Genomic DNA, 12,115 nt, shown 5'->3' with positions numbered 1-12,115 from the left:
AGCTTCTCCCGAGGCTCTTTATCTCCGGGTGCCGTTCGGACTTGTTTCGGCTGCGTCGTCTCCGCTGATGGATTCGTGTTTACCGTGTAGGAAAGTGGTTTGTTGACATTTCTGTAGCGGATTACGACTGAGCGTGTCAACAGAATATTGTCTTTCAGGAGCGATTGAAATTACGGTCTGATTCCCGAACGCATTTAGTACAAGCAGGACGCTTTTAATGGGACAGGAAAGATTTTACAGACGTCTTAAAAAAGCTCTCGACTTGACTCACGTCTCAGTAATTGGGTGCACGTTAAAGGATTTGATAGATCTAGTGTTTATCCCACAGTGATTTATTCCAGTTTTCCATCTGCATTGTACTTAAAGAGATGGCTGGGTCAAGGGTCAGATACTTAAGGGCGATCATCTGAGCGGCTTTCAGATAGGATAAATGGATAATGAACTGTATAATTCAGGGTTGTGGTGCAGCTATGCATGGGTGCATTAACATAGTTGGAGGTTCTGCATTGACCTACATGACTCAAAACACTTGTTTTGGCTTGTGGAGCTCGCGGAAACCTAGAGGAGGGCAAAAAAAAATCCCGTCATTTAATCTCGCCCTTAGGGTTTGCGTCTCCGTCTGCAGCGTGTGTTGTGTTTGGTAAACCGTCCTCTCTTCATTTCTGCCGCTCCCTGAGGACAACCGTCCAACCTTCTATTTCCATTAGCTGTGCATATTTTAACCTTCAGAAAGACGCTGTTATCAGTGAGCTGGCTTGGAGGAATACTTCACCCAGCATGGCTAATGGGGCTCGCTAATCATAAATAAGAAGCTTTTAGAAGCCGGTCACATTATGCAAATGAATCCCCATTAGCTTTTTTTATTCAGACATTTTCAGAGGCTTTTTTTTTTTTTTTTCAGAGGTGAAGTATAGCTCTAATGGCCGCACATCTCAGGCTTTTTTTTCTGTCCTCCAAACCAGATGTTTCAATCCAGGCCACACCCCTTTTAGATGCCTCTGCAATAACTGAATGTTCCTGAACTCTCCCACACTCACAGTTAACCTTTTATTACTCTCTCCCCACTATTAAGCGTCACAGCCCAGGATCCGCCCTCTCATCACTTTCACCTCGTCTCTGAAACACATCCATCTCTGGAATGAGGCTCTCCGTAAAAGCTTTACCTCTTTCCTGAGGGATCTTTACAGATTTACAGAAAACCCATGTAACCTTTATCTGTTCAAATGGGAATACACAGCCATACTGGAGTCATAACTGTGTTACAGTTATAATAATAATAACAATAATAATAATAATAATAATAATGATAATAATGATAATAATAATAATAAAAATAATCAGCATCGTGTTTGGATCATTTGAGCTGATATCTCTGGTTGTCTAGGCAACTCATCACAAGTGGAAGTATAAACATTTTCTATTCTATTTACAATGGAACCACAGCATATGAATTTAATTCGTTCTGGAGGCAAGTTCCTAAGGTGAAAATTTGTACTGAGAAACAAATTTTCCATAAGAAATAATGTAAATGCAGATAATCCGTTCCAGCTGCCCAAAAATATGACCAGTATTATCAATCCGAAGCGTATAGAAACTGTGTGGCTGCTTACAAAGAACTGACCCAAGCCAAGCATTCCATGTCAAGGGTCCTCACAGGAAGTCGTGCCACCAAGCTTGGGCTAAAAATAGAACGCATCACCTACGCCACCAATCTGTCAACAAAAAAGCACCCGAAAAATCACCTAGCTTTTGAACGCATGCTAAAGGCAGCGTTGGTATTGTGGGTTGACTCTTTCCAAACAGCTTTCACTGACAAATAAAATTCATGAAATTCGTAAACTTGCTTCGATTGGCTTCGCTTGGCTCTCCACTGACGCTAACAACTTAGCCAGCATTTGGCTCAGTTCGGTTCATTCGCATGCTAAAAAATGCTTCATATGCCGATGCAAATTTCTTAAGGTCAAAACTTGCATGGCAAGGTCCAGTATAATGTACTTCTGAAAGCTGCAGACTTAATTGTTTATCTTTTGTGTCTAATGCGTGTAAAGAAAGTTCTAGCATCTCAAAGAGCTGGTGATGGTGTCCAGTTAGGGTGCGCCTGTGCCCATTGTAGCCTCAGATTCCTGTCTTTGGCAGACTTCTGCTGTTGTGTCCCACTTTGAGATGCTTTTCTGTTTACCGTGGATATAAAGAGTGCTTATTTCAGTTACTGTTGCACTGTTGCCTTCCCATCAGCTCTGAAAAGAGTCTCACTTCTCTCCTCAGTCCTCTCTCATAAAAGGCATCAACAGGCCTCGTTGGATTTTTTTTTTTTTTTACCACCGTCATGTATAAACTGAAATCCCAGAAAATCAGCAGTTTTAGAAATACTAAAAAATTGGGCTGCTACCACATGGCTGTAAGTTTCAACAAACGAACAATCCAAAACAATGTAAATGGTGAGAACTACATTTCAATCTCCAGAGAGTGATATGTCAAGAAGGATTAAGAAAGAAGTGATGTGATGAAAAAGCCACGGGTGGTGGGTTAGAGGAGGTTTAAAAGTTGCTCAGAGGAATAAATTTTTGAATAAATGCCCATTTAAATAATTGCCCTACCATGGGTTGGCTCCCTTGTCCAGGGTGTCCCCTCCTTGTGGGCAGAGTCCCTTGGGATAGACTCCTGTGACTCTGTCTAAAATAAACGCTACAGAATATGGATGTATTATACAAACAGACTTGGAAACATAACATTGTCGGTATTTCCCAGCATATGGCTAATGACTAGGAATCTCCACCAGTCTTAAAAGTGATTCATCTCAATTACCACTCCCGTCTCTCCACTCCTGTCATTTGGTCTCGTGATTCTTACTAAGCTGCATCCGGTGCGATCCAGCATGGCCCGTGGAGGCAAAAGCTTGGCCTGTTCACGGGTCGTTTCCCAGGCCCTGGTTCCAGGGATCTCCGGGGGGATATGTTTCGGTCCAGTTCCCTTAGCGTGGGAGAGCAGCCCGGGAGACTGTGGTCAGGGCTAAAAACCTCGATTGCTTCCAGATTGTCTGCGAGATGCAAACTTCATTATGCATCCAACACCACAGCGGGGGCCTGAATGAAATGTCTGAAATGATTGTTTTGAGAGTTTGGTGTGTGTGTGTCTGTGTGTGAGAGAGAGAGAGGGGTTTCCAGATAAAAGTCCAATATGCATAACCATCTATTTAAGAACTGTACTGACTGTAGCGCACTTGGATATGTCTTTAAATAGGTAAGTAAGAAGAATGGAGTGTCTTCCTGAGAACTCTGGATTGATTGCAGCAGTGTGATTTACATGAAAAGAAATGCCATCATTTTCTTGTTAAATGCAACATGATATGCAGATACAGAGCGCTGAGGTGCATGCAGTTGGGAAAGAACCTTTCGAATAACACCTCCATGCCAGACGAATGTGACGACTAGTAATTTCTTTACTCTTTAAGGAATAGAACAAGCTTCCACAGTGGGAAAAGAAAAGAATGTTCTCTTGCTAAACAACATTTGCTCGGGAATAGAAGCTGCCAAGGAGCTTTAAACTGGATATGGACCGAATGTTATGGCTTCTCGCCAAAAGGGGGCAGCGTAACACACTAACACATTATCATGCACTGAGTCACTGAGCATCAACGGACCAGATGTCCAATCAGATCTAATGTTAATTTATTGGTTTTACCACCAGATATTTGTTGATTTCTTGGTGTGTATTCATTTTGATGTATATATGAACTACGATGGATAGTTTTTTCTATGTCTCTGGACCAAATGAAGATGATGGATGAATGAAATCTGCAGCACTTTCTGTGTCTCAGAAATTATGCCTCATGCACTAAATCTCTTTCAGAAGGTTGCATGTTGTCGTGGCCTCAACACTTCCAGTCTTTGGTACACACTGATGTTTGATATTTAAAACACTCTTTACTCATTACAATGTGAAAGCCTTGATCTCAGGCCGAGCTCATGCCGGGACTCGGTTCAGTGGCGTATCACGTGTCTTTGACCCTTATTTCACATTCCTACAGGACAGAGTGACTTTAAGAGCCATTGTCTAGTCAGGTATCAAGTATGGATATGGAAATCTGGACATATCAGTATTGCTCATGCGTTAGAGCTGAACTTTCTGTGTTTCCTTCTGGGAAAATCGTGCTTACGAGTCGGAAGTCGTAATTATGACATCAGGTGCATTCAAGTCACATAATGAAGGTGTAGCTTCTCTTAAATAACTACAAATGAGGATGAGGTTCTCTCCTGAACCTGGTTTCTCTCAAGGTTTCTTCCTCATATCATCTCAGGGAGTTTTTCCTCACCACTGTTGCTTTAGGCTTGCTCATTAGGGATGAATATTAACTATTACCATGTGTTTCTGTAAAGCGGCTTTGAGAAAGCAGCATCGATGAAAGAGCTGTACAAATAAATTGAACTGAAAAATCAAAAGAGTAAGAACGGTTCTGTTGTAGTCGTTGTTGATTTTAAATCAGGGAAGTTGTATAAGCAGGAATAAATACTGACCTGCTGTAGACTGTGGAAACTGTCCTTATCTACACCATGATATAAACCTGAACAGCAGTAACAAGCCAAAATAGGCAAATCTCTCTAGCTTCTAATTAAGGCGGACACATTTGTGCTCCGAGTGCGATTGTTCCACAGCATTGGGCTTGTTTCAGACTTTCACTCGATTCTATCGAATCCTGGAGCATTGGTCATCTTACATCATCACAAGCACACACACACACACACACACAGTGTACACAATGTGACTCATCATATAGTTTTATCTATTTATATTTTATTTACACCTGTGTTGTGGATACTAACATCACACACAGTACATCATCAGCTGAAACACACACGACTTGATGCACACACACTCACAGAAGAGTCAGATATGGTATAATTTTAGTTAATAACATGATTTATGTTGTGTATCTGTTGCCCTGGAACTCCTGCTTTGATTCCTGTGAACTCATACTCGGCTCTGTGGCTTCACAGGAATCGCAGCACAGCTCCAGAGCATATTAGCAATGTTTCATCAGAACTCTATGCATATTTTATGTATGACTTTAAACCTGGACCTTACGTTCTGAGCAATTCATATCAAAGCAGGATAAAATCTGACTGTTTGGGAAAGTACCGAGCCTGGATACACACCCACTCACAGAAAGACAGCTCCGGTATTATTTCTGTTAATAACATGTTTTATGTTGTGTATCTGAAGCAGGTATTAGTAGGTATGCATTTTGGCAGCCTGATACGCTTCATTATGTCGACATGTTGAGCCATTACATTGTGCTACAGCTCACATCTTTTTTTTTGGATCATAATTTGACTAGATTGTGGTTTTTTTATATTACCTGCAAAACAATAGAGGCTATTCAAATTGAAAATGGCAGGACACAATTTACAAGCTATTGTTCTTTTTGACTTGAAGCATCATGGTTTTCCAAATGGTTTGTGTAATCTGTTGAATTTGTGTTTGTGTGGTAGGGAGATATCCAGCAGCTGCTTATTGTGGACGACCCCCAAGCTGCGGAAGAGTACTGTCATCACTACATCCCAGACTGTGACTCTCCTCTGCCTTACCGTACCCAGAACTACGAACCTGAGGAGGTGAGTGTGCACTACACACACACACACACACACACACACACACACACACACATGTGAACCTCCTCCTTTAGCCTCTATAGCTGTTTCGTCATCTGATTTGTGCATTTCAGTTACATAACTCTTATCTAAACTACATTTGGCCAACCGGGTGATCAGCCTGACCTCCTGAACTTTAACTTCCCTCACATGTCCTCCTCATTCTTAACCAGTCTCTAAGTCAGTGTTTCTGGTTTCTGGCAAGCCGATTTATTGCCTAATATTCTTTTATATAAACATGGTTTTATTTCCTGTGAACTGCCCGCCCACACCAAACTGTCCTTAAAGGTTCACGAGGACATTGCAGTCTGCAAAAATTTGCAGTGTGTACTCCTTTTCTTTCTTTCTTTTTTTTTGGTAAAGCTTCACCGATCCCTCTGGCTCGCCTCGGGCACTTGGGCTTTTAACAGACACATTTGCATTTACTGCAGGTTTTCTGGGCGGCCGTCCCAGAGCAGCTGTCTGTCAGCCAAGCAGTAAAACAGGGAGCGAGGACACGGAGACAGAGTCGTCTCTGCCAGATAGCTACCTGCCTCGCCTGTTTATTACTTGATCATTTTCTTTGTTCGAGCCTTTAGACGAATTCTCCATCTAAAACTGTGAACGTAACCTAAAGGGGAATGACAGCTTGTAGAGTTCAGTGAGGATGGAATGCTAGCTTGTGCTCAGAGGGCAATAAATACTGAAGCTGTAGGACAATGGGGGTGAGGAGAGAGCAGGTACATGCTACACTCTAGACTATAGGAGGTATATGGATTTACGATTGGCTAATGATGGTGTGAAGGTGGTGTGTGTGTGTAAACATTGGCTTGTGATTGACCGCTGTTCCATCCAGGGTGTTTTCCTGCCTCAAGCCCAGTGTTTCAGACACGCAGTAACCCTGAGCAGAAAGAATAAGTGTGAAGTTTAAAGCTGTGATGAATGATTGAAGATAACATCACTGCTGCGCTCTTGGAATTTTCTCTTGCCCCTGATGTATAGTGTGACTCACGGGGCAGTTTTATTACTTACAAGCAAGAAAAACAAACATGACTGACAGAGAGCTGGGAGAAAAATACGTTTTGTTAGTAAGTGAGTGATATTAGGACATTTATGAAGTGTTAGATCAGAGATATGTGAATACAGTATATAGAAAAAGGTTAATTAAGGTTTATTGTTAATAAATATAAATAAATCAGCTAGGTAAGAAGCTGGTAATGAGCTGGAACAATCCTAGCAGTATTGGTTATAGTTCCACTGTTGATATAGTTACAGTGTTGTTATGGTTACAGTGTTGATATAGTTACAGTGTTGATATGGTTACAGTGTTGATATGATTACAGTGTTGATATGGTTACAGTGTTGTTATGGTTACAGTGTTGATATGGTTACAGTGTTGATATGGTTACAGTGTTGTTATAATTCCAGTGTTCTTGTGGTTGCAGTGTTGTTATAGTTACAGTGTTGATATGGTTACAGTGTTGTTATGGTGACAGTGTTGTTATAATTCCAGTGTTCTTGTGGTTGCAGTGTTGTTATGGTTACAGTGTTGTTATAATTACAGTGTTGTTGTACTTACAGTGTTGCTATGGTGACAGTATTGTTTTGGTTGCAGTGTTGTTTTAGTTGCAGTGTTGTTATAGTTACAGTGTTGTTATGATTACAGTGTTGTTATAGTTACAGTGTTGCTATGGTGACAGTGTTGTTATAATTGCAGTGTTGTTTTAGTTGCAGTGTTGTTATAGTTACAGTGTTGTTATGGTTACAGCTTTGTTATGATTACAGTGTTGTTATAGTTAGAGTGTTGTTATGATTACAGTGTTGTTATAGTTACGGTGTTGTTATGGTGACAATGTTGTTATGGTGACAGTGTTGTTTTGGTTGCAGTGTTATGGCCACAGTGTTGTTATGGTTACAGTGTTGTTATGGTTACAGTGTTGTTATAGTTACAGTGTTGCTATGGTGACAGTGTTGTTTTGGTTGCAGTGTTGTTTTAGTTGCAGTGTTGTTATAGTTACAGTGTTGTTATAGTTACAGTGTTGATATGGTTACAGTGTTGTTATAGTTACAGTGTTGTTATAATTCCAGTGTTCTTGTGGTTGCAGTGTTGTTATGGTTACAGTGTTGTTATAGTTACAGTGTTGTTATAGTTACAGTGTTGTTATGGTTACAGTGTTGTTACAGTGACAAGGTTGTTATGAGTTGTTATGTGCATGTTGCATGAGCTGCTTTAATCTATTTGAGTACAAAAGACCTCTTGCTCAGTGCTTTAACTGCATTACACTACTTTACTATTTTAAATGTTCAGGGTCAGAGTTTGTGATAAGTCGTTTTTCTGCTGATCTTCTTCAGGCTGTAATACAAAGCTTTCTTTTGGGTAATGTAGCCGTTGTGGGCAATACAGAGGCCACAGGATCAGGATCCTGAAAATCTCTGACTCACACAGCCTGCACTGGGACACGCTGAGTAACCCAATCTGACAATGCAAGAGCCAAGGAGAAGTGTGAGAAATGTGTGTGTGAGAAATGTGTGTGTGTGTGTATGAGTGTGAGAGAGAGAGTGTGAATATCTGTAATACACTTGTGTGGGAAGATTCAGTGTGTTTGTCCAAGTGTGAGGATTTATGCTGTATGAGTATGACCAAGCGTGCACGTGTGAGTGTTTTTGTCAAAGTGCACGTGAGAATGCACATTTGTGTTCCAGCACGTGTGTGTGTGTGACTCAGAGCCATGACAAAGTACGGCAGTGGCTTGCATTTTGGGAAAACCCGCTGGGAGGAAATTGGGAAAAAACATAAATTTGCGTGCTGGGTCATGGGGAACGTTGATTTCTGCACCATCCTTCCCACGGCTTGTGTGTGTGTGTGTATGTGTGTTAGGTGAGAGTTGTCTCAACAGCTGAGAGAACAGCATGTAAAATCAGGCTTGAGCAGCATTGCTCGCATTACTGACCCACATCTTGATCTCATTCACACACACACCCAAACACTTCCTCCAAACCACCCCCCCACCCCACCCCCATGCACACACACATCATCAGAATAGTTTACCCGAGGCAGACATTTTGATGAGTGTCAATCAATGACACAGCAGTTGACCTTTTGACCTTACATGCACATTACCAAAAGAAATACCGATAAATGCCAAAAAGTTTTATTGCATTGGAATTTAATACTTTTCTTTAAAATACTATATAAAAAGTGAAAAAGAAAATCACAGGATTAAATGTTTTTTTTTTAAATGACTGTATTTCTAGATATTTTATTTTGTCACTGATTTTTGATTTACACACAAATCTGTCCTGTTAAATTTGTATTTTATTTTAATTTACATTCCAGGTTGAATATAAAATAAAAAAAAATTCACTATATAATCACATTATGTTTTATAAACATTGTTTAATACTTATCAGTTTTAAAATTAAAACCAGTAGTTTTTTTTTTTTAGAAATGATTTCTTTTTACTCTATATGTACACTCCATAAGGTAGAACATAACAGTGCACCACATGATGACCACCACTTGAGATTTTTACGATATTTTCTAGTTATATTTCCATCAGATTTAAAATTGATTTTAAAAATGATTTCACTACATAGGGTCGAACATAACCCTTATGCATGTATAGTGCACTAAATGGCCACCATTTAAGGTTTAGCTTCATAAAAAGTGTGGCTGCTATAAATCCCCTATTTTTTTTTAGGAATTAATTACTAATATTACTAAAAATTAAAAATAATTTCTAATTTTAAAAATGTAAAATAAGTCTTTTTTTTTTTTGGCAAAATTAAGAGCTAATTCTTAATGATCACTACTGGATTTCCTAATGGATTTTTAGCCTTATTTTTAAGATTAAAGCAATAAAATTAATTCTTGCAGCCCTAATTCATATCCTGTATCATACAATAGTGCTTTGTGTTTGTAATTAACTACTGCAAGCATTCATTTAATTTCTATTGTTTCATTCCCTGTTTGATTAGAGCTCATTTATTTCAATGGACTGTTTTGAGTAGCTTTACTGCTGCTTTAGAAATATTTGGAATTAATTACTTGATCTAGATAATCCATGACCAGTGTTGGTATTATTATGGTATGGTATTATATGGTAAGACCACGAGGTTATCAGTGTTCTCTCCACTGTCTCTACTTTTTTATTTTTCACTCCTTTGTTATTCTTTTCCCTTCTTCCCGTCCTCTAAACTCCACTCCCTTTCAACTAAAGCCCAATCCCAGCAAGCTTGTTGATGTCGTGCAAGGCGACGAACCGGAGGCACCAAAGAAGAAAAAAGGCAAGAAGGGCAAGAAGAACAAAAATAAGAAGGGCCGTTCAAAGAAAGGGGGAAAGAAAGAGTCGCGGAAGAAGAGGAAGGAGGCGGAAGCTCTGGAGGAAGGATTTCTCGAGGTGTCCAATCATCAGCTTGAATATCTCAGTCGAGATGTAACACCGGCTGTGACCGAACCCACGCCGGCTGTGACAACTCCAAACACCACCACCGAGCAGACAGACTCCATCCCCGAGATGCCCACGCACGAGCCAGACTCATTACCTACTACATCACCTGAAGACGTCACCGTATCCCCCAGTGCATTGCCCCAGTCTACTCAGGCTGAGGTGGAGGTAGATTGTAAATGCTGCCCTGCCTGCCCCTCCTCTTTCTCCTCTTCATCACCCACTGACCATAACACCTCCTAACCAGACTCCTAACTCCACCCACCACCATCACCACCCTCCAGCTCCGTCACCACTAACACCACAGTCTGACTCGACGCTCAGCAGTACGCATGCACTAAACACCTTGGAAATAGTGGGTAGATTGTAGATGTACTCTGTAGACTAGATATGGATTTTGACTCATCTCCACCTGTGTGAGGATGAACATAATGTACTGTGTGTGATGATTCATTGTGTCACGTCACGCTTGAATCTGAACCCTCGGAACACAATTCCCTCAAAATAACAAGCCATCATTATTATTCATGAGCCTGTTACACTTTACCACAGCATGCTCAGGAGATTTGTTTAATCCACAGGAACTAAGATTAATAATAATAAATAATAATAAACAGACTGTAACTGAATTTCATTTATTTTACAACAAAGAAAACCATAGAATCAATCAAAACTTTCAGTTGACTTGTTCTTTAAGGAGGCGTTTGTAGCATGTTTTGGAAGGAGTCTCCAGGGTCAGTGCTTTGTAGAAGTGGCAGTAAGTTTGTAGGTTTTCTGCCACAGGAAGGTCTTTAGGACTTTTCCAGTTTCCGAGTGACTACAGCGCACTAGTGACTATAGCTCTTATAATCAAAATGATAAAGGAACCAGCTAACATTAAATGAAACAATAAGATTATAGAAACTAAATGTAACTAAATGATAGCAACTAACAGTACAGCAAGTAACTAAATCTAACAATATGAACATAGTAACTGAATGGAACTGTAGGATTAAAGATACTAAAAGGAACCCTAGGAGCTAAAGCATCTAAATGTAATTATAAAAGTATAATTAAGTATAGAATTATAACCATAGTAACTAAAAGTATCTATTTTAACTAAATAAAACTATAAGATTGTAGCTAAGTATAGTACTATCACTATAGTAACTAACTGTAACTATAATATACTACTGTAACTATAGTAACTAACTGTAACTATAAGATTGTAGCTAAGTATATTACTGTTACTATAGTAACTAAATATACATATATGATTATAGTAACTAAATGTTACTATAGTAACTAAATGTGAACTAAGATTGTAGCTAAGTATTGTACTGTAACTATAGTAACCTAATGTAACTATATGATTATAATAAGTAAATGGAACTATAAATTTGTAGCTACGTATAGTACTGTAACTATAGTAACTAACTGTAACTATGTGATTGTAGCTAAGTATAGTACTGTAACTATAGTAACTTAATGTAACTATATGATTATAATAAGTAAATGTAACTATAAATTTGTAGCTACGTATAGTACTGTAACTATAGTAACTTAATGTAACTATATGATTATGAATGTAAGTATAAGATTGTAGCTAATTATTGTACTGTAACTATACTAACTAAATGAACCGTAGCTCTTATTTTCCCTATTTTATATATTAATTTTGTTATTTTAAAAAAAGTGTTATAATTCCCCTCAAGAGACTTCATGATTATAGTATCTAAATGTAACTACAGAATTGTAGCTAAGTCTAGTACTCTAACTAAATGAACCACATGATTATAGTAACTCAGCGTAACTTTATGATAGTAGCTAACTTAGAATTATAACTCTGGAAACCTAAAGGTAACTATAAAGTAATAGTAACTGAATCTAACTTTAAGATCGTATTTGTTGGTAAATTGCGGTGTTAAGAGTTACTCTACTGTTCTGTTCCTGTAACGCTGGATAAGATATAATAGTGTTTTATTCCTAGCTTCTCATGCAGCTGGACATGAAGCATGATACCCCACTGCTATTAATGACCTGTGTGAAACAATAACCACC

At 39.1% G+C, this 12,115-nt stretch overlaps 1 protein-coding gene across 2 annotated transcripts in view; it reads left to right on the top strand.

Annotated features, from left to right (window-relative positions):
• Positions 1 to 12,115, top strand: part of col5a3a (collagen, type V, alpha 3a) — a 101,310-nt gene that overhangs the window by 24,534 nt on the left and 64,661 nt on the right. Inside the window, exons 5-6 of one of the 2 annotated variants that reach the window (XM_058377479.1) lie at positions 5,490 to 5,612; positions 9,848 to 10,243. In XM_058377479.1, coding sequence (XP_058233462.1) covers positions 5,490 to 5,612; positions 9,848 to 10,243 — 519 coding nt within the window. The remainder of the gene's footprint in view (positions 1 to 5,489; positions 5,613 to 9,847; positions 10,244 to 12,115) is intronic. The other variant, XM_058377480.1, reaches the window with a different exon arrangement.

Source organism: Hemibagrus wyckioides, linkage group LG24 (assembly GCF_019097595.1).
Source record: "Hemibagrus wyckioides isolate EC202008001 linkage group LG24, SWU_Hwy_1.0, whole genome shotgun sequence".
Taxonomy (NCBI): Eukaryota; Metazoa; Chordata; class Actinopteri; order Siluriformes; family Bagridae; genus Hemibagrus; species Hemibagrus wyckioides.
Note: the sequence above shows the minus strand (reverse complement) of the source record. Positions and strands in the feature narration are given on the sequence as shown.